This window comes from Vigna umbellata, chromosome 11, assembly GCF_029865625.1.
Source record: "Vigna umbellata cultivar VRB3 chromosome 11, Vumbellata_1.0, whole genome shotgun sequence".
NCBI lineage: Eukaryota > Viridiplantae > Streptophyta > Magnoliopsida > Fabales > Fabaceae > Vigna > Vigna umbellata.
The window spans coordinates 32335483-32359085 of NC_142175.1; the positions used below are offsets into that span (position 1 = coordinate 32335483).

General features: G+C 33.1%; 4 protein-coding genes across 5 annotated transcripts; 2 read left to right on the forward strand and 2 right to left on the reverse strand.

Annotated features, from left to right (window-relative positions):
* Positions 1-723: 723 nt before the first annotated feature.
* LYK3 (protein kinase family protein / peptidoglycan-binding LysM domain-containing protein) lies at positions 724-7619 on the forward strand. Of its 2 annotated transcripts, none has more exons than XM_047323913.2 (11): positions 724-1854; positions 3231-3308; positions 3434-3739; positions 4107-4252; positions 4342-4431; positions 4543-4642; positions 5462-5613; positions 5710-5807; positions 5890-6037; positions 6845-6952; positions 7148-7619. In XM_047323913.2, the coding sequence occupies exons 1-11, from the start codon at positions 1257-1259 to the stop codon at positions 7310-7312; spliced, it is 1989 nt and encodes a 662-aa protein (XP_047179869.1). In that variant the 5' UTR covers positions 724-1256; the 3' UTR covers positions 7313-7619. The 2 variants fall into 2 exon arrangements, with proteins under 2 accessions (XP_047179869.1, XP_047179868.1); XM_047323912.2 differs by having other exon boundaries at positions 730-1854; positions 4543-4648.
* A 522-nt stretch (positions 7620-8141) lies between these two features.
* Positions 8142-10237, forward strand: LOC124846621 (uncharacterized). The gene is made up of 4 exons (XM_047323904.2): positions 8142-8281; positions 8464-8610; positions 8691-9447; positions 9764-10237. Exons 1-4 carry the CDS (start codon positions 8198-8200, stop codon positions 9982-9984), a joined length of 1209 nt encoding a protein of 402 aa, XP_047179860.1. The 5' UTR covers positions 8142-8197; the 3' UTR covers positions 9985-10237.
* A 799-nt stretch (positions 10238-11036) lies between these two features.
* ELF7 (hydroxyproline-rich glycoprotein family protein) lies at positions 11037-15191 on the reverse strand. The gene is made up of 13 exons (XM_047323910.2): positions 14987-15191; positions 14045-14909; positions 13795-13863; positions 13598-13705; positions 13333-13513; positions 13184-13260; positions 12965-13084; positions 12677-12782; positions 12243-12329; positions 12074-12142; positions 11850-11921; positions 11601-11744; positions 11037-11525 (listed from the first exon to the last, which is right to left on the reverse strand). Exons 2-13 carry the CDS (start codon positions 14854-14856, stop codon positions 11388-11390), a joined length of 1983 nt encoding a protein of 660 aa, XP_047179866.1. The 5' UTR covers positions 14857-14909; positions 14987-15191; the 3' UTR covers positions 11037-11387.
* Positions 15192-19622: 4431 nt separating this feature from the next.
* Positions 19623-21264, reverse strand: LOC124846629 (histidine-containing phosphotransfer protein 4-like). Its single transcript, XM_047323920.2, has 6 exons — positions 21106-21264; positions 20783-20913; positions 20618-20689; positions 20400-20471; positions 20002-20074; positions 19623-19912 (listed from the first exon to the last, which is right to left on the reverse strand). The coding sequence occupies exons 1-6, from the start codon at positions 21163-21165 to the stop codon at positions 19865-19867; spliced, it is 456 nt and encodes a 151-aa protein (XP_047179876.1). The 5' UTR covers positions 21166-21264; the 3' UTR covers positions 19623-19864.
* Between the last annotated feature and the right edge of the window lie 2339 nt (positions 21265-23603).

A 23603-nucleotide genomic window follows, 5' to 3' on the forward strand; every position in this document is an offset into this window, starting at 1 on the left:
CAGAATCATACGATGTCCATGCTGCCTCTGTTTGTGTCGGTTTTGGCGAGTCAAACAAGACAAGGTCAACGAGGAGTTGAGTCTCCGATGATTTGAGAATTCCTCCTCGGCGAGGTTTTGTTTTGATCACATCGGACAACCCTTTTGGGTGGCCCCACTTCTCAAACTGTCCTTTTCCTTTTGCCTATTGCCAGCTATTTCCTCTATTGTGCCTTCACCTTTCCGTAACCATACTTTTTGTTTCCCATATTACCCTCAAGCATTAAAATATCATACCCTTTACCAAACAAGACTTTTGTCTACGGGCCATCACTTCCAATTTTGTACAAATGTTTAGTTAACACTTTCTTAAAAAAATAATATAAATATATTTCAAATTAAATTCATAATATAGATATTGGGAGGTTTATTGTTTTTTTACAATAACTATTATTTTAAAAACTAATTTTTAATTGATTGATATTGTTATTTTAAATGATTAAAAACTAAATTAATGTGGGCTTACCTAATTAAGTAAGAGAGATTTTGAAGTAATTGATGAGTGTGATTGAAAAAAAGACATATTAGTGAAAATATAAATGTACTTGCTTTCAATTGGGGAAATCCATATAAGGGAGGGGTGAAAATGTCAAAAGAGAAATGTGTGTTGAAGACAATGGAGTCTGCCAGGTGAGGTGGGTGGGTCTGAAAGTTCTCTCTTTGCAGGTCGCTTTCTCTTTTACAGTGTTCAGTAAGAGATTTACCAGTTACCACAACCAAGCAATGCAGCATTAGCCATTCCGATTCCAATCACATACGAACACATTGCAATTACAAAAATGCTCTCTTTAGACTCTCTTCATTCACTTTTTCTTCTTCCCTTCAGCTTCAAACCCCCCTAACTACTACCATTTCCACCTTTTTCTTTCCCGCACTTAACCCATCTTCCATTCACTGATCTCTCTTAACTACTATTCCTCAACACGGATATTTTTCCTATTTATATTTTGTCATCTTTCATCAAATTGTTAGAAAGGACCAAAAACAAGTTCTTCTGTCATCTAAGCTGGAGCATCAAAATCCCATCACTTTGCTTTCTTGTTTCTGCACAGTCTGGATTTTCCTTTCCTTTTTCCCAACTGAATTTGTACTTGGTTGTACTATTCTCCTTTAAACTCAGATCAAGTTGCTTTCTTTCTCTGGATCAAGCTCGCTATTTGCTTCATTTTCATTGACCCTTTTGCTCTAAATACCCGTCACTTAAATATTACCAGTCAATGATGATTCTCGTGAGAAAACCCCATTTGGGGTTGCTTCTCTTTCTTATCCACCTTCACTTCAGCTCCTGTTACTCCACAGAACCTATGAACTGTACGGACACAGGTCGCGTTTGCACTTCTTTCATTGCCTTCAAGCCTGAGCCAAACCAAACGCTTGCTCTGATTCAGAGCATGTTTGATGTGTTGCCTGGTGACATCACAGTTGAAGGCAATGCGTGGGGTTACGTGTTCATAAGGAAGAATTGTTCTTGTGCTGCGGGTATCAAGAAATACTTGTCCAATACCACGTTCACTGTGAAATCCAATGAGGGATTAGTGTATGACGTGGTGATGAGTGCCTATGATGGCCTTGCTGTCCTTCCCAACACAACCAGGAGGGCCAGGAATGGTGCTGTTGTCTCTCTGAGGTTGTTTTGTGGCTGCTCCAGTGGACTCTGGAACTATTTGGTCAGTTATGTGATGAGAGACGGGGATAGTATTGAGTCCTTGGCAAGCAGGTTTGGGGTTAGCATGGATAGCATTGAGAGTGTGAATGGCATTAGTAATCTGGATAATGTCACAGTTGGTTCGCTTTATTACATACCACTTGATTCTGGTTAGTCTTTCCTTGCAATCTTCCTCAATCATTGTCTTGTAATCTTTTGGAACCAGTTTCTTCCGAAGTGTTTTAGAAAAAAACGAATCTGACTTTCCAATAAGCTAATGAGTAAGTTAAAATAAAATAAAAAACAATTAGAAAAACTATACGAAAGATGTTCTACAAATTAGCTCATGTATAAGCTAATTTTAGACAAGTTAATTTCATTTTTTTTCTTATTTTTCTTTTTGAAAGGAACTTACGAAAAATTTTGTCCAAATATACCTTATGTATTAATATTAAAGTGTGTGTTTATAGCTTGAGAGGGCCTTATTTTGGTTATCTTCAGTTTCGGTTGAGGATGTTTTAGACTTAGGTGTTATGTCGCTCTGTGCATCTGCTTACTGTTCATTTCTGAAAGTCTGGATAGGATGTCTGAGGTGGGGCTGTTGAGGGTTTTGTAGTTGGGATTTGGGAAAAAAGTGGTTGGATATGACAGCGATTTTGAGAATTGTAATGTTAAGGTCTTCTTAAGTCACTTAAATAGAAAAATATACTCTATCAAAATAAAATAGAATTTCAGGATAGGTTATAATTTACAAAGCAGCTGGCAAATGAAAGATGATATGTACATTCAATGAGCTGATTATGAATTGATAGTGATTTCATTGACGTAGTTGGGAATTGGTAAAATTCTTGGTTTGGTATGACTGGTGGCTGGTGGCATTTAATGTGTTAAGAAAATCGTGCGTGTGCGGGAAATACCTACTACTATCAATTGCTTAAATGTTGGAAGAATTGTTTATTTTTCATGCATTGGTTACTTTGACTGTTTGAGGAAATAGATTGGAGGGGTTACGGAGTACATTTAAACAGATTTTTCTTTGCATCTTCTCTTTTACCTGAACACAGTTGCATTCTGTTTCCAAACGAGATTGATTTAATATTAAATCAAGTTGTAAAGTGTTTGTTATCTTGGTAGCAGATTGTTGATAAAGAGTGTTTATGGTAGTTTCTTCATGCAGAGTGAATGTTGAAGAATATCATATTTTCTATGCTGCTAATGTCAATCTGTCTGAGATCTTGAGCTTAAGTCAAGGAATGTTATCTCTGGATATATATTAGTTTCCTTTGGTTTAGGATAAATATGGTCGGTTTCTTTGAGGTGGTGGAAGTTGCATTTCTGTAATACAGTTTAGTTGGGAGAATAATATGCACGGGATGACCTTTTTTATTGAATGGCCTAGCTGAAATTGATGATTCAAATATTTGCCTATATTCACTGCTTCAATGTTTTACGTGCAATGGATTTGTGTATATTCCTTTACCAATTGTATTAGTGAAGTGCTATAGTATTAGGCAGTATTGAATACTTACCATTTCAATGGTTGCAGTTCCTGGTGATCCTTATCCCCTGAATAATACTGCTCCACCAGTTCCTGTTCCTGCTCCATCCTTTGATAATTTTTCAGGTATTAATCAACATATGTTGTAGAAAGGAAAATATCTTTCTCTTGAGCTTGTAGTTTGTCCGTCATGTCCCCTACCAAATACTACGCACTTAATTTATTTAATTAATTTAATTTTTTGGTTACAGCTGATCAAGTTGACCACAAGGCTCATGTACCCTACGTATGGATCATTGGGGGCTTAGGAGTTGGTCTAATTCTAATTGTATTAACTGTGATTCTCTGTGTTTGTATGAGATCATCAAATTGTTTTGCTGATGATGCCAGAACTAATGAGAAAGATGCCGAGGGCAAAATTTCTCATAAATTCCATATTCTAAGGAACCCAAGTTTTTTTTGTGGTTCTGGAAGGTACATATGTGGCAAGCATGTTGAACAGAAGCAAACAGATGCTGAATCCAGCAATCACACGATTACCATTCCAAAAGCCTCAAGTAACTACCTACGTACTGATTTCTCAAGTGTTTATTGTTCCTATTGATATCTGAAAACTTTGCTTATATAACCTGCATTCTTTTTCATTCTGGCTGGCAAGTTGATTTTAAATTGCATTGTGGTTTTCTGACATTATGATGAAAAGTAAGAAGCATTATTAACAACTTGTGTGAGTTAACTCTCCCTTGGTTTTAAATTTTGAATATTATTCATTTATATGTTCTTGGATGGCATGAATACATGCAATTCTTTCAACTTATATGTATACCTGTTGGGTTCTATCATACATCTGTGTACTGCCAATATTAATGATTTGTCCGTTCAAATTGGAATGAATGGATAATGATATGCTCATTACTATTGCAGCTCTTGGGCCTGATGTATTTGAAATGGATAAGCCTGTTGTCTTTACATATGAAGAGATTTTCTCCACATCTGATGGTTTCTCTGACTCAAATCTACTTGGACATGGAACATACGGTTCTGTTTATTATAGCCTCCTTCGTGATCAGGTTTGGGGTCATATACTTCAGGAGTTGAAGTTTATGATATACAGTGGGTTTTGTTTTTTCTCAGACCAATTTTACTTGAATCCTTGCAGGAAGTTGCTATTAAAAGAATGACTGCTACTAAAACAAAAGAATTTTTGTCAGAGATGAAAGTTTTGTGCAAGGTTCATCATGCTAATCTGGTAATTTCCTTTCTAACTATCCAATCAAAATACATTATATGATTTGACTTTGGATTCAATTGCATAGCACATTTCAAAAGCCTGAGTTGTACTTTTGATTGTATTGTCAAGGTAGAATTGATTGGTTATGCAGCTAGTCACGAGGAGCTTTTCTTAGTTTATGAATATGCTCAGAAGGGTTCACTTAGAAGCCATTTGCATGATCCTCAAAGTAAGGGTAAGATTATGCATCTATGCTCTGGTCTGTAGAATATTAATCACCACTGTCTGTATGGACTCGTGCTTTTACATTTAGATTTTAAGTTTCTGAAAATTTAATGGAATGCTTTCCTCAGTACTATTGGAAATTAACTGCTTGCAGCATTTTGCCTGGTTATTGTGATGAGACGTGCAATAATAAAGTAACATGAGATTTTCTTTTTCCTAATTGGTTTAAGGGGTTTAATCTCATTCCAGCATTAACTTTGAAACCTAAATAGTTTTTTAGACTGGATTTGTGTTATTTTCATCTTTTCCATTGTGTACCTAACTGTTATTTGATATTTTGTTGTAACAATTCAGAAAGTTGATAGCGAAAGAATGGCATTTGTGCTTAACCACCACCTTATGACCAATTTTAAACTCAAGGAACGCCATTCTTTTTTCAATCTGATGCCTTTATCCGACTTTTCCACTATATAGAGATTGTGTTCAGGGTTTGTCCAACCCAGTCAGCGGACTACCATTTTTAACTATTAGCAATTGATTATTTTCAATATCTTTTGTTTGGAGACGTTGCAGCCTTTTAAGCAGATTCAGATACTAAGTTGATACTTCAAGTGGCAGCTAGTTGCTGTTTCTCTATGATGCAATTTTGTGTGTGTTGAAATACATGAATGAAAACAGTAGAGTGAGTTCTTACAAAATTCTTATGTTATTCAAAGAAGGGGCTTGAATTGGTGTCAAGACTGCCAAATTTCCATGTATTATTGTATGAACAAGTTTAAGCTATGCTTTTATGGTTTATTTTCATTTTTTATGCTGCTTACAGGTCATTCCCCACTTTCTTGGATCATGAGGGTGCAAATTGCGCTTGATGCTGCCAGGGGCCTTGAATACATACACGAGCACACAAAAGCTCATTATGTACACCGTGATATCAAGACCAGTAACATATTACTTGATGCTTCTTTTAGAGCAAAGGTAATAAAAATGTATACACTGCTACACTATTTTAATTTCAAAATGTTTCACATTTCTTGGTTGTCGTTTGTCTTAGATCTCTTTTGTCTTCTCTAGATTTCAGATTTTGGGTTAGCAAAACTTGTTGGGAAAGCAAATGAGGGAGAAATTTCAACTACCAAAGTTGTTGGTACATATGGATATCTTGCCCCAGAGTAAGTAATATCACTACAAACTTTTTTTTTCACTCATTCTTCCTGCATAAAACAATATTTTTTTATTTCTTATATTTTGCAGATATTTGAGTGAGGGTCTTGCGACAACTAAAAGTGATGTCTATGCATTTGGTGTTGTCCTTTTTGAGATTATATCAGGAAAGGAGGCCATCATTCGATCTGAAGGCACAACAACAAAAAATCCTGAAAGGCGTTCATTGGCATCTATAGTAAGTTCTACTGAAAGTAGTTCTGCCTGGCTTTACCATAGATTTTTAAGGTGTAATGTAAGTAACTTTAGCAGTAATGATATCATCTTATCTCCAATAATATTTAATATTCAGAATGTCAGTAGGACTTGATATAACTAGATTGTATTCCCCAGCACCTTGCCCCAAAAATAAATAAAAAAGTCCTGAGCAATATATGCAATATAATATTTGAAATTTATAAATTATAAGAAAAGTGATTCATGTTATTAACTAATCTGCAATTACTTACTATGTCAACCTACTGAGATGGTTGAGTTGTTCTCTAATGAAAACATATATATAGAACACATAGATTTGTTGTGTGAGCACATACATATAGGAACACATACATATAGAGCACCGAGATTTATGTTCAAAATGTTACACTATTGAATAATTTTCTGGCTTCTCGGAACTTGGCTGCTGCATGTGTTTCTTTTCTTTGATCGACAAATGTTACTTGTTAGTTTTTTGTTAGTGGAAGGAGTTGAATCCACAATCTCTCTTCCTGTCTCTTCCAAATCCTTCAAACCAAACTTATATCCTCAAATGTTAGTGGGAGAAGTTGAACCCATAACCTCACCCATCTTTCCTTTCAATTTTTACTACCAAGCCAACCTTATAGCTCCGACTGCTGGATACATGTTTTTCTCAGCAATGCCACTTGTTGGTTATGTTATGCATGTTTTTACCCATAACCTCTTTATTTCTTCTTATTAAAAGTTCTTGTATTTTACCATTGCAACTGTGTTCTGGGGTATACCCTTGATGTTTGTTAAATTGCAGATGCTGGGTGTTCTCAGGAATTCACCTGACTCCATGAGCATGTCAAGCTTGAGAGATTATATTGATCCAAATATGATGGATTTGTATCCCCATGATTGTGTATTTAAGGTTAGTTTCTCCTTTTCTCATTTTGGATATCTTGGATCTATTAACCCAGAAAATTGAAGACTCTGCAGCTAAAACCTCAAAGAATAGATATTTTCATATCCGAATTAAGTAATCCATGCAACTTTGTAATATCAATAACATTGCATGAAGTTTAACTTTTGTACTCATTTGTTTTTTTGGTGTATGTTATATTAGCTGGCCACACTGGCAAAGCAATGTGTGGATGAGGACCCCATCTTACGACCTGATATGAGACAAGTAGTGATTTCCCTCTCACAGATTCTTCTGTCTTCTGTTGAATGGGAAGCAACTCTTGCTGGAAATAGCCAGGTTTTCAGTGGCCTTGTTCAGGGAAGATAGTTTACACAACCAGATTCATTCTTTTTCATTTTTTTTCTCTGTATCCAGCTCTATACCTTTTTGGGTGGTTGATGATAGTGATGGATCCATAGGAACAGGAACATGTCGGTCAATATCCATTTTTGGCCATTTATTTTGCTTAATGTCTTATGGGCCATACCTTGATTTTTGTGTAGAAAATTTTGGATGTATTTTAGAGTGTGATAACGAAGCTAAGGAAGGATCTGAGAATTTATTGTTCTGTGATTTGTAATGATATAAGTTGTAATTCGACATTGAACTATGTTATATTCTTTGATTCCTTCTATGTCTTCTGTTCGTATAACATTGTCTTAGGTTTCATGGAGAGACGTGTAATGTTTACTACTTTCATGGCGCGTTGTATAAATAATTGTGTGTAAACAAAATTTACAGTATTGGGAAAGAGAAAAAAAAACAGCAATATATTTTTTTGATACATTTTATGTTGTTTATTGATTAAAATTTATTCAAAATTCTAAAAACTAGGAGTAAAATTCATTAAATAAGTTGTGGTATTTACAATAGTATAGTGGTATGTTTAACTGAATGTTCATGCCTACACCCATTTAACTTAAAAATAAAGAAATTTATTTGAAATCTTGGTTAATAAATTTCTAACGTGCAAATTATTTTATATAAATAATGTATAACCATAAAAAAAATACAATCATTTTAATGTATTTAGTATGGATTTAAAATTATTTAATTCATCGAAGGAGTCGTGATCCAAACAAATTTATGGGCCGAAAAGTCCAATAGAAAACCCAAGAAAACGACGTAGTTTGGTGCAATCCCGCGTTGGCGAAAAATTCAAATAAGCAGAGAGAGAGAGATTGTATAGAATAGAACGAAGAAGAAGAAGAAATGAAGAAGATGGGTTTGGGTAGTGAGGTTGAAGACGGTGATCTTCATCGTCTTCGCTCCGATCTTTCTTCTCTTCTCCATCAGGTGCGTCATACTCTAACCTTTCTTTTTTTCCAATTCAATCCTTTTACACTAACAAAATTTCATTCTTCAATCTGTTCAAATACCAGAGAACCAATGCAACCATTCATTATTTATTAACCTAACGCCCAATTTTTGGGAACGTTTGATTATCAAAATCCATACTTTAATTATTGGATTCGCAGATTGATGAGCTTGTCGTGCGTGCCATTGAAGTCAATAATAATAATGTGAAGAAGAAGAAGAAGAAGAAGAATGACATAAGCGAAGATGACAAAACGCAAATTGAATCTTTCTCCCGAATCCTCTCTGACATGCTCTCTTCTTTGAAGGTGAAACCTTACTCCACCCTGTTCTTTGTTTTTTTAATTTTAGTGTTTTTTTTTTCTAATTTGCTTTGCTCTAATTGTAGTCGTGGGTCCCCAAATTTCAAATTGCACTACACACGGAAGAAGAGACAGAATCATACGATGATGAAAGCAGAGCGTCTGATAGTCCTGAAGAGACAACCTTAAGTTTGGTGTCTCCTTCACCGCTTGTGTCCTGGCGTGCCAATTGCACTGTGAAGAGAGGTAGACAAATGTTCATGCTTACACCTCTTCCGTTATCATCCAAACACCACAAACAACCTAATCCTCAGTTCCCTCCTTCCACATTAGCCACTGCTTTCATGGACAATGTAGTAGTCAAACCAACCCCAATTAAGCACCAACTGTCAAACAACCAAGACAAGGGATCCATGCTTCTTGTCATGACTCCCTGCCTGAAAATGTCCCCTCCCAAATCCTGCCTTTTGCTCGAACCTATTTCCGAAATGAAGCATTTGGGTGATCACCAGTTTCGCAAGGGCACTCCCTATCCTGTTGGGACGCGTTACAGTGACTCTGAATCTTCTGGTGTTGATGATTCTTCGCCGGATTTATCCTTGAAGTATCCGGAGCTCCTTGGGATATGCCGCGATTCTAAGGCAGGAATTGGAAACAAAACAGTGGAAGCATCGCCGGATTGGTTTACCTCACCTCCTAAAACATGCGTTTTGATGGAGCCACCTGATGATAATATTGATGATCGCTTGTGTGTACACGTAGCTGCCAACCTTCTTAATCAACAAGTCGATAAGTGTAAAGATGGTGATGGTGGTGATGTTTGCAAAGATCATAGTAACCGAGGTAATGCTTATTGGAATTGCTCGTGTTGTTTGGATACGTTTATCAATGAGAACATAGAAAATAAAAATAAAAATAAAAATATCCATCTCAATTTTCAAAAAGTTAAACAGAGCATCTTTTATGAAATTTGAATTGTATCTGTTGATTTTAGATTATGGCTTATGAGAGGAACTTCAAATCATCTTACTTTTTATCTTCCACTCATGTAAATGTTTATTGAGAATTTTACCCGAATATGGCTTTATTGCAGTCGTTGGTTAACACTGGATATGGATTTCATGCATGAAAATAGCTGTTATTTTTCTCTTCTGTGCAGGTCATTTTGTTGGGAGCTTAGAACACGTAGAGAACACTCCCATGCCTGAAAGCTCATTTCAAACTGGAAAACGACCTGGTGAAAATACTCTGAAAAGGGAATTATGGACTAAGTTTGAGGCAGCGTCCACTTGGGGGTGTCAACCTAAGTTACCCACAGATCAAAAGAGTGCCCACAAAGGGTTTCTTGACCTACTGGAAGAAGCTTCCTGTGATGAATAGATTAAAGATATGAAGGTGTCAAGATATGAGCAAAAATATAATCTCATTAGAAAATTTTGACTTGTAATTGCTCCTTTATGTTGTGTAAGATTTGTAGCAAAGAATTCGTTCATGTACTTACGGGCAATGCGTGCCAAATGAGCATTGTTATTTTCTCTATGATGAAGCTTCTCTGTATCACTATTCTATGTAATTTTATTTAGTATAAAAGAATCGTTACAAATTAATTTATGGAAAAGTTTATTTTGTATTACTTTTTAAAACTTTTTCTATTATTATATATTGTTTGACATGGTAGTGGTGAACCTTCATAAAAGTCTTCTAAAACTAGGGTTGTTAGTCTAGGGTTAATTAATTACAGTGTTTCTCAATAATTCCTTATCCGAAATAAATTGTGGTTTGTTAATTCTATAGACCATTGATCTTTTCAAATTAAGTTAGGGTTTATAAAAACTACAGAAATAATATTTCAATCCATGTTCAGAAATTTAGTTAGGGTCTTGTGACTGCAAGTTTCTAGAAACATAAATTTGGCTCTACTTACTAAAGTTGGATTAGTGAGCATATGTAGTTTAACTTGGAAGCAAATTTTTAGGGCTGTTTCTAAATTGCTTACTTGGCCTCTCCCATTCACAATGTAGCTTGTTTCGATATTACAGCTTAAAACGTCCAAAATGCAACTTCATTTCGTCCTTGTGATTTTGCATCGTCAGGTCACAAATTTTGAAGTTCCTTTCTGAATTTTACTTTTGCTAATTATATTCTCACCTTCACGATACCCAAGCCACTTATCAACTATTCATTTGTGTTTTAAATAATGAATAGCTGTCTAAAACTATTGAAGTTAATTCCCATTCGACAATTATTGGAGGCGGTCTTCACTTGCCAATAGTAGAATGATCTCCACACCAGAAACCCGCCTTCAACTCATGGCACGACCAATACTTTTTACTGGCAATCCATCAGCGAACTCAGTCATTGTTTGACCTCACTCAAATTTCACCATTTGATAAAACTATCACATCAATCATGTGCACAAAAGCAAACATGTCTGAATCAGAATGCCACAACATTATATAGGCTGTGATTTCATTGGCAAGCAGGTCACGATTAACACTGAGCAATAACGGGATTCTATTTGGTCTCACATGCTTTTTACACTTCATTATTTTTCAATCTTTTCTAATATAATGGTATTGAAAAGAAAATCTATATTAATTCAACAGCTGCCTACACTCTGAATGTATGTGCATCAAGTTAAAAATGGTCATACAAAAATGAGATTTGTCGTTGGTATTCTTCATTGAAGCACAAAGGCGCCACGAAAAATTCTGCAGCCACTCATCCAACAACCATTTCGTTGGACCAATTTGCTTTCCGGCGGCAGCATTTGCATTAAATAATCACTCAGACATGTAATCTTCAGCTCCACTAGACTGATAGTTGTCCTGGTGTGAAGCACCTCTATGTTGGTGTTCTAGACCATCGTCCATGTCTAGACGAGCTCTCTTTGAGGAATTGCCCTTTGAACTTGTATAAACCTTTAAAGCATTATAAATATATGAAATTATATTTATGCATTCAAACAAACTTAATAGATAAATTCAGTGCAATACCCCAGTATCCTTCAGCTCAATCGCAGCGACACTAGACCTCCGTCTTACAGTCACTCTTGAAGGTACTGGACATTGCTCAACCTCTTCTCCTGATCTTCCCTCTTTAGCCCTCTTTTTTCTTAAAACAAGTTTAGTCGGAAGAGGCTGCATATCAAATTTACAATAAAATTAAAAGATCGACATTGTGTAACCAAGAAACTATGTTCCAATCCTTAAGTTAAAAAGACAGATAAAGGCTCCAGGAAATACCAAGTAACGTGCTTCTGAATCATCAAATGCAACCAAGAATGTTGTAGGATCGTCTGCATCATCACCCCGAACCTATTAAGATGATACAAAATTGTCAGAATAGGGTTAAAAGGGGGAATTTATTTAACATTGAAAGGGTTAACGACTTATATTAGTTATGCAAATTTAAAGCCAATCATTATGTAATTTTATGGTCTTTGAACTACTAAAATGATTCTACGTACATCCCAATGATACTCGCGAATCCAAGAGTACGAGACATCTTCATTTTCATCATATATATCCTTTGACAACTGCCATCACAAATTTTAGACATTTCCAGAAGTTAATACATAATTATGTACAATAACTAATGCTTCAAATTCGAAATCCATATATAGATTTAATGCTTACCTCTCCTGGTGCTGGGGCCATATATGCCAAAAACTTTTCAGGATTAGCAGGATCTGAACTCGTTGCAACATAACTCTTCATAACTGCCTGCAAGCCACAAAATGGATAGGAATCAATCTAACAACATTCAGCAATTGGCACCATTAGTCACAGGAGCCAAAATATTATTTACTTGATATCTCTCATCAGTGGCTACTTTCAAACGCATACAGAACCAAAAGACCAACAATCAGGTAGCTTAGAAACTGGTAATTTAGGCAGTACTATCGTATTGAAAAACAAAGGAAAATTGAATTTTCAATGCTAGATAGCTCCACCACATATTGAATCAAAACTACTAGAGAAAATACAACAAATGATGTATGAAACCCTGCAGACAATTTGTGACAGTGTTTCCTTTTTTACATTAATACATTCATCTTTGCAAAGCTTACCTTTGATTCAAAGGCGTCACGAACAGATTTGTCCAACTTAGCATACATTTCTGAATCGACCGTGGGAGCATTATCAAATGCAGCAACAACAAACTGATCATCATACCTGCAAAGAGGTCAGTAGATAGAAGGAAGCTTTAGTTATTATGAAATATGAATGCTGTCTTACAGTTTGCATCGTCTATAATCAAAAGATTAGGCTTTAATATCACAAATATAAAAGACCGATCAATAGAACACCAGGGTGAGCAATAATGTTACTTTTGGAAGTTATATATGGTGTCGTACCTATCAAAATCGGGTAGTAATGGCATAACCTCAACAGGATACAAATCTTTGTTCGTTGCATGAACAGGATCAGACTTAGCTGCTTCAAACGATGCTTCAATTTCCCTAATTTGTCTTTCCCTAAAATAGAGATTTCAATTTTAGTTAGAAGATACAAATTACTTTCACATAGTAATCCACATGCCGACAATTGACGTTGTAATGGTGGAATATACTTACCTACTGTTTAGATTGTCCAAAATGCCACGGCCTCCCTTCATCTCTCTCAGCTCCTTAGCTTGTTTTTCAGTTAAAGACTACAGAAACGTTCATAAGTTTATTGCTTGTAGAGTGTAACGCATCATCATGTCAATATATAAGCGTAATACCTGTTTTGTGGACTCCATGCTTAGAGGAGATATATATTGTGTTTTGACAAGCCACGCTACACCTTTATCAGTAGGCCTCTCTTTTCTTTTTATGCCATCTTTTTTAATAGGTGTAGCAGCTTCATCATCCCGCAACAATTCTTCATCTTCTGGAGAAAGAGGTTGTCTGACACTGGGAGGACTGTATAAAAAGGTTCACCATACCTTCTCAGTCCGCATAATTCATTCAAGTATTAAAATTTACAAAAGGAACAGAGGACAGTACTTGTAAACACTGAGATCAAGCAGGTCCAGAGGTATCCCTAGATCTGGCTCCACAAAAAGCTTGGGTTTGTACATTTTCTCCAGGGATGTGATTGTATATTTTGCATATCTGCCAACAATCATAAAATCACCATTAGATTACGTACTGATTTGTATCTTTCCTAGCTACAGATGTTAAATGCCAGTAAGATTACATACTGATCTTTATCTTTCTTGAAAGCCATAAGCTTGGGTTGAGCACTTGGATCTGGAAGTTCATTTCGAAATCTTAAATGAGAATACACAAAGAAAAAGCGTCAGTATTAGAAATAAGCATGACAGACTAGATGGCATCATCCAAAAAATAAACATAACATTTGCACGCCTTATGGATCATTACCAACACCAATACAATGTAAATTGAATTGAAAAAACACTCTAAAACATAAAATGATATCGACATACTCACTTGAGCTTACACAAAAATGTTGTGGGCTTCTTCAACCTATTTTCCACCCTCTCGGCACTCAACAACGGAGTGGATCTCCTTTCTCCCAATCGAGACCCTGCAATCATGCCATGCCCCTTCCCAGACGACAACAGGTGAGTCTTCTGCAGAACAGTGTTCTGGGACTCCTTTAGCTGCTGCCTATGCTTCTCCTCCTGCCTCTGCTTCTCAAACTCCCTCTTCTTCCTCAACCTCTTTTCTTCCTCCGTCTCAGTTCTGCCAGGAGGCCCGTTCACCTTTTTTGCTGGCACGGGAGGCTGGTGCTTGTGCTGCTTGTGAGCAATGCCATGATTGGAAGGATCATATTCGCGGCGGCCGGACGTGGAAGGGTCCTTGAAGCGCCGCTCTTCATTGTTCTGAGTTGCCGGGGGAGGAGGAGGGGGTGAAACAGGAGGGGGTGGGGGGGGTGGCGACGACGGCGGCGGTGGCGGAGGTGGCTGGTTGCTATACTGGCTATTAGGGGGATAGTAGACGGGAGGAGGTGGCGGCGGCGGAGGCTGGTATGAAGCCTCCGGTGGCGGTGGAGGTGGTGGCGGATATGGATAGCGAGGGTGATGGGGATTCGGAGGTGCATACGGAGCATGATGTTGATTTTGATGTTGTTGTTGCTGATGGTGATAATTGGAATTTGGAGGGATTTGGGGAAATGAAGCATTAGAGGGATCTCCGTAAGCACCCCAATTTTGATTATTATTAGTATACTGATGATTCCCACTTGGAATAGGGTTTTGAATTTGACTCGATTGCGGAGGGAAGGGCCTGTATGAGGCCATTCCTTTGAACCACGAGTCGCAGGCTAGGGTTTGAACTTCAACACAGCTGAACCCTAGAACAAACAACGGCAATATTAATAATGATCAAAACCAAAGTAGGTTCCCATTACTGAAAATCATTGTCCTGTACCTCAAAGTCGCAGAAAAGGAAATCGCAGCACACCGGCGATGTAGAAGCAGAAGGTGGTGATGCAGACGAACACAGAGCAAAGCAAATTGACGCACTCAGATGAAATTTGTTTTGCTTATGAACACAGCTTCTGCTACAATCTTTCTCCCTTTTCCTCTTTCAGTAATCATTCCTGCGACTCGAGGGTTTCCTTTCGAATTGGGAAAAAATCAGTTAATATAATAGGATTTAATATCAAATTGATTCTTTATTTTATATAGGTTTTATAGATTAGATTGAATTTACCTTTTTGTCTTTTTAAAGAATTAATGCAATTGTTTACGTAAAAAAATAATTTAACCTTTTATATTTGAAAAAAAAAAGTCAAAAAAATTATTTTCCGTTATCAATATAAATATGATGAAAATTAAAACAAAAAACATTACAAAAAAAATATTACATAATATAGTACCGATTTTAACTGTTATACTAATTATTAATAAAATTAATTTTAAGTATCATATTAGTAAATAGGATAAATGCTTTTTAAATTGTATTTCATGTCTGTTTTACTCTAAATATGTTTAAATTATTAACGGAATCGTGATTTTAATTTTTCTTAACTATAAGGAATTAAACAACAAAAGTCAGTGGTCAAATTGAATTTAGTATATAAGACAAATGTTAGATTTGATAATTTAGGCTAATTGAAATGTATTCTTACATGTTTAAATATTGTAAGATGGAGATTTTGGTGTGAATATTATTTTTAACATAAATTTATAGTAATTTTATATTTGAACAGAGACTTTTAATTTCTAATATAAGTTATTTGTTTTGAAATTATTTTATTTGAACCGTGTTATTTTGACACTTAGATAAAATTTATATTTTATTTCACATTTATTTTGTTTATCTTTTAATCTTTTTTTTTCTTTTTAAATATAAAATTTACTTATTTAGTTAGTATTTTATTTCTAAAAATGAGTTGTCTAGTGACTATTCTAAATATTTTATCAGTGGTCAATTAGAATATTTAGATGAAATATTTTATAAACGAACTATTATTATGAGATTGAATAACGATATAGTAATTATCTATAAAGAAGTGTTATATTGAGTTTGAGTTAAAAATATAATAGGATATGATATGGTGATATTGTTATGATTACGTTAGTATCAAATTCAAATAGGAGAAATATTTGGTGGTGAGAGTCGATAAAGGTTCCTACAATCTGATGTTTTGATATGAAATAAGATCAAATCTTATATATAAAGAATTTATCCTGTCATGCTTGATGAAAGACTTTAGTCTTAGTTTATTGCTTAACAGGATTATACTCGTAAAAGTGTAAGATAATGTGTGAAGTACAAAATCTTTAAGTGTGTTCAATATAATGTATGTTGAATCATTACACTAGGATCTTATATGTATGTAACTCAAGAGATGTTTAATGTAGACATTTGATTTTTTAATAATATAATGAATAGTTGAAATTTTTAAGATTCTCTTTATCTAACATAATTGTACATCTTATTAATTTATTATTATAGCATTAGTTTATTGTGTTTTTTTGTTGAGTAATGATATAGTAACACACTTTTACATTTATTTGATACATAGTACAATGATAAAATGATAAGAATAAATTTTTATATTTTTTAAAGAAATAAAAGAGTAGAAAATAAAAAAGAGCAGTATAAAAAATGAAAATAAAAAAATTATGTGTCAAAATATTAATTTTTATTTTATTTGTTTATATGTTTATGTTATACGAGAAGAGAAAAGTGCCAGTAGAAATAGTAGAAATTGTGTGAATAGAATTTGCACTTTTTATTTTAATTATATTTTATACTTTTATCATTTGCTAAAAGAGTATTAAATATTGAAAATATTATATTTTGATTTGGATATATATATATATATATATATATATATATATATATATATATATATATATATATATATATATATATATATATATTTATCGATGTTACGCGTTTTTAGTACTAAATTAAAATAGGGTTAAATATGTTTTTCGTCCTTTAAGTATCACACGATTTTGGTTTTAGTCCCTACTCGAAACTTTGATGGACAAAGACCGAACAGTTATGGTGACGGGTGGAGTGCAATATATGAAAGACCGAACGTGTTGGGAAAATACCGAACGGTTATGGGTAAAGACCACCATGCCAACCACCACACCTTTACTGCCACGTCAATTAAAAGTAGTCAGGTGACATGACACGTGGACTGGCCGTTAGCACGTCAAACAAAAGTTAACGTTATTCAATTTTAAGGACTAATAGTAAAAGTTTCAAAACTATAAGGACTAAACCATCAAAGTTTTGAGTAGGGACTAAAACTAAAATGGTGTGATATTTAAGGGAACGAAAAACATATTTAACTCATTAAAATAAAACAAATGATTGATTTTTGTCACAATTTGAGTTTTTTTATTTTATTTTATTGAGAGAAATTTGTTACATCGTAGATAAATTCAATTTACGAATTTGTAAGATCTTTTTAATAAATTATCCTAGCATCGCAAAATTTCTCTAGTGAGAAATTTACTAAATTTCTTAATCTTTTTTTTATTACTAGAATTTCATCCAACAAATTTTTCAAAAAACTAAAATATGATTTTTATTCCTATTTAATATACTCTTACGATATATTTATATTATAATGTTTATATTTCATGACACACACACACACACACATATATATATATATATATATGGAGTTTGCTAACCGCGTACGCCTGTTTTTCAGTTGGTACATTTTAGCAATGTGTACCGGGTTTTAGTAGACAAAAATATCCTTATATATCATGGATTCTAAGTTTTAAGGTTAAGGGTAGTTTAATAATTTTCATTCTCAAAACTAAAAAAAAAAAAAAACCAAACCCTTACTCACCTCTCTCATTCCTCTCAACCCTTTCTCTTTCCTCTTTCTCACTCCAATCTTTTTTCTGTCATCCCTACTGTAGCCTCAATTGAAAAAATCAGAAACACTTGCTGTTAAACAATCTTACAAAAAAATGATTTTATAATGAGTTTTCATCTTATAATTTTTGTCTTATCTAATTTTATCCAATTTTCACAAGCATAAAGGAATTGGTAATTGACCTGGAAAAAATTCAGAAATACTCGCTGTTAAACAATTTCTTACAAAAAATGATTTTATAATGAGTTTTTATTTTATAATTTGTCTTATCTGATTTTATCTAATTTTCACAAGCATAATGACATCAAAGGAATTGGTAATTGGCCTGGAAAAAAATTAGAAACACTCAGTTGTTAAACAATTTCTTACAAAAAAAATGACTTTATAATGAGTTTTCATTTTATAATTTTTGTCGTATATAATTTTATCTAATTTTCACAAGCATAATGACATCAGAAAGAATTGGTAATTGGCCTGGAGGGTTTTTTTAGAGATGATGATTCAACAAATACAGATGATGAAATTAGAGAGGTTAGTGAAGATGGTGAAATTGAAGAGATCTTGAATGAACCTTTGCCTTGAAGGTGAATATGTCAATGACTCAACTCTTTACAAAGGAAAATTTTTTAAAGGCATGTGTTTCTGATTTTTTTTCAATTGGGACTATAGGGATGACAGAGAAAAGGTTGGAGTGAGAGAGATGAAAGTGAAAGGATTGAGAGGAATGAGAGAGGTGAGTAAGGGTTTGGGGGTTTCTTTTTTTTTTTTTTTAAGTTTTGAAAATGAAAATTATTAAAATACCGTTAACCTTAAAATTTCTTGGAATCCATAATATATAAGGATATTTTTGTCTACTAAAATCCGGTACACATTGCTAAAATGTACCAACTCAAAAACAGGCGTATCCGCATTAGCAAACCCCTATATATATATATATATATATATATATATATATATATATATATATATATATATATATATATATATATATATATATAAAATTAAAAATTCAAAAGTCACGTCCCTGTCACTAGTGATCGTTCTACCTCTGATCATTACTATTATTTAGAGAAAGAAAAAATCACAATAAACTTCTACTTTTAAAGGATTTTCTTTTTGCGGTTAAAATGTGATTAATGATCTTATGAGAATTCAATTTAATTATATTAAAAAATTTATAGGCTATTTTAAAATAATATATCTATTTACGTATTAAAAACATGTGCAACACAAAATTATAAAATATGTTATAGTGAGAACATCTCTGTTAAGTTGCTCCGGTGGGGTTTCAACCAAACAGAGGATTAATTAGTTACACATAACTTTATAAGCAAAAGAAATTGTACATTTGATATTTGTAACATACATTATAAATATTCAACCAATTTTTTATCGACCATTTATTTGTCATAACTTATATTATTTTATGAGTAATAGTATATATTTGATAGTTTATTATAATAATATGAATGCGAAAATTGACAAGATAATTTAAATATTAATTTTATATTATTTTAATAAGATTACCAAGTAGTTATATTGGAAATAAAAATTCTCAAATTTTTTCTGTTTCTGTTGAGCCTGGTGTTCCAAGATTCTGATACTTTAGTAATGCCTAGAGAAAGACAATCACAATTTGTCTGTTGGTAAGTTTTGACAAAGCCTAAAAAAGCCTTCTTTTAACCAAATATTATAATGAAAATAAACTTTGAAACATTTGAAATAGGAACATGTTATTGATCAGAGTTACATTACATGTATATATAATATAAATAGTAAGTATAAAGTACATTAGTAATATTCCTGTAACATCTGAAAAAAAAATGATATTTTGAAACAAAATATCTCAAAAGGGAGAACATCAGTTCTCTGTGGTGAATATATATTTTTCTATGCTACAAAATTCACCAATTACATTTGCCTTATTTTGCAGCTCTCATCAGCTCTCTTTATTTGGAGCGACATGCAGTTTCCTGGGGTCCAGCTTGCCTTGCCAACTGCACCAAACAAACAACACTGCTTTAACAACACATTGCCAAACACAACAATTTTACAACACAATTTCACTGTTCTATAATCTTCTCACCTGGAAATAAGCTTCAAGTTTCTTTCTAAGTGCAGCATATTCTTTCTTCAACTGCTGGAAGCTCCTCATGCATCTGCATATCCAAGCAAATACAATAGCATCATTGCTTAGGAAAATTCAGAGTTGGATCATGTTAAGTTTATGGAGAAAGAGGTTCACGGAAAGATATAACACTAATAACATCTCAGTCTGGGTTGGGTTGATATCACTCTCTATAAAAAACCTTAAGACAATGGATTAACGAGTATTCACTTTATGTACTGTTTCATTTTTTCATTTCTACTTGTGATTAGATTCTCAACTATTCATCTTCTGCACTTACTAAAATGCATTAAGTCTTCAGTTTTTGGCCCTGGTGTGGCAGCTTGTGTGAAAAGATCAAAAGAAAGATATATTACCCTTCAGCATTTCCTGCTCTGCAATATTCCCTAAACAGATTGCACTCTGCTTTCACCTTTTTGGCTCCTATGCTGCAATCCATGTAGACCAAACAAAAGAATTGAAATATTAATCAAGATTCTTTGTTGTGATAAAGTCAACACAGTATGTTCGAGATGATACTTTTAAATAACATTTCACCAAACTTGTTACTTTTTTTGGACTATTTTATATTTACCTTGAGCTGCTTCCTTTGAACTGATGCATGAGAGTGTCCAGCTTGTTGAAATCCAGAGGGTTCCTCTCTTTCCTACAAACACAAAAATGAAGAAATCCATTAATTTATGAACTTGCTGTCAAGAAAAAGGAAAACACAAGAGAATGGTGAAATCAATTAGCTTACAGAGCTTGCTCTATGCTTGAGATTAGCCGTGACGAATCACGATAGTGAAGAGTGACAATTTCCTCAACGAAGTTGGGATTTGCATCATCCTGCAATTCCTCCAGTTGGATAAACTGTTCATCCAGTAACCCCTGCAGAGAACCAATGTTAAAATCCATCATTCAACTGCTATCTATGGAGGCAGCAACAGAACACAAGATAAGGTTTGATTTTTCCGACATCATGAAAATCAGTGTCATGATGAGTGTATTTTGAGAATTCATTAAAAGACAATGAAGAATTGAAAATCATGAACTGCAGAAGAATAGGGATGAGGGAAGAACCTGATCAAAGAGGGACTGTTTCATTGCTGCAACCTGCCTGCGGGATTGGTTTCTGTCCATTGGAAGAGAATGTTTGAGAGAATAAGTTAAGAGTGAGAAGGTTGAAGGGAGTGCATGAAATGAAGGTGGGAAGAGAAAGGGTTTTATAGGAGAGAAAAGATGTCAGGTGTCTAGGATCTAAGAAGTGAGAAGCACAAGACAAAAAGCTTCACCTTTTGTTTTTGATCATTGATGAAAAATTTGGAATGTTGCATTGCATGCATTCTCATTCTCTTTCACACATTTACTTCATAAGCAAGCACTAGGAAAAAGAGTATCTTCTTGAATGGTATTTGCACATTTCAATCATATTTTCTTTCTTCTCCCTTCACATGACATGGATGATGGATCACGTACTTATTCTTGTAATTTTTTTTAAAATAGCATATTCTGCTAAAATATTTAAAAAATTTCTGTTTTTTTATTTTTTTTATGTAATCATTTTTTTAGAGTCATTCCTAAAAATTGAATTTGTCATAACCGTTTACTTAATTAGAAATGAGCGATGGACAGACAACTATTTAACAATGAAACAACCAGTAGATCGATCACTCGGATCATAAGTGAGATTAACTATCAAAGAGTAATCATGTTAATTCTTGATCAGGTAACATATAGGCCATAATTGGGTCAATCCTAATTAGAAATATACATCATAAAAATCTATAAATAGAAATTTGATATTCAACTACTCAGTTATTTTTATGTATTTATTACCAAATTATTTAGACAAACACTTATTTGAACGTCAGAGTATTTACCGAAAATTAAAGATCTAATTGTGAAGTTAAAAAATAATGTCTAAAAAATTTAACCTTTAACTCCACCAACCGAATTATTATTGATAAAATAGTTAATTTGAATTTAGAAAGGAATAATTTATCGAATAAAATAGAAAAAAAATGAGAATTATTACGTCTGGAAAATAAATTGGTTGGAAAAGATGAAACTGTGGTGAGATGTAACAGATTATTTTACAATGGGAAAAAAGTGAGTGTACGGAAACGTTGCGCCAGCATCGAGCATCGCATTAACTCGATGTTGTTGATTGCGAACATTGCAACAGAACATTGAGATGACATTATATACATAGACGGATTTTCAGTCCAAATCCATTTCAATATTTTAACTCTTTTATTCTTAGTTTTTTTAAATTGGAAAAAATGACAAGTTCCAGAGTATTGTTGCTTTGTTTTCAGAAATTTACTTAGGAGAACATACTGACTATAGTAAATTATACTTAAATAAATTTTGATTTATACCTCTTTTTACATAATATTTATTCTTACAAATACTTAATAAAAATGAATTAAAATACAAATTCTATAAATTTTCTTTCATCAAAGTAAAAATTTTAAAAAATTCTTAAAATATATTAGGTAAAACCTAATAGATATGACATAATATCTAACTACTCCAAAAAGTTGGGTTGATTCTTATTTGAGTAATAATAGAATAATATATATTTACATTCACTTGATATAAGATTAAAATGTAAAAAAAAAAGTAAATTTTTATATTTTTAGAAAATAAAAAGGAAAATATTAAATAATATAAAAAAAATTATGATTGTCAAAGTATTATTTCTCTTCTTGTTTAGAGTTTATGTCAAATTATTTTTTTCTTTTCAATTTTTTTTATCAATATATCTTGTTAGAAAATGTTATAAGAAATTGTACTAATTTTTTTGTATGAAAAAAATATAAGAATATTAATAACAATAAGAAGAATAGTAATGAAATCTTAAATTTATAACAGGCAGAACAATTAAAACAGCATTATGGATGAGAAGATGAGAAGTGAACATGAATATCAAAAGTTAACTCCATAGGATCTAACTTAAATATTATTCTCGTTTTTCAAAATACAACAAAGCTTCACGAACTTTTCTTAATAGTATGTTTATGAAAAAAAGGAAAAATTAAAATTATTTTTTCTATAAACATGTAATTGTTAATTTTTAACTTATACATAAACTGATCTTACAAACCAATTGCTTTACAATGTTATATAATTATAAATATGACAAGATTGTTAAATTTATGTGCTTTCTTTAAGTTATCTAATTTATTTTCATGTAGATTTTTTTTTTTAACATAAAGGAATATAAAATACTTTAATTAACTCAATTTATATAAGTAGACAACATTGTCTCGTGTCATCATCATGTAGCACCACGTTGAAAAAAAAAAGTAGGTTATGGAAATAGGATGTGAAAGAAGAAAGAATAACTGCAATCTTTTCTCTTCCCCTTTTTAATATCAGAAATGCACCAAATTGACATATACTATGTTCTATATATTAACTCATATCTGGATGATTTTTTTTTTCGATTTTTTAAATTGAAAAATAGTTTAATAATAAAAATGATCAAATATATTATTCGTATTTTAATCTTCATATTTACATGCTTCATGTTAATAATTTGTGGTTGGAGAAAAAGGAAACTACATTAAAAA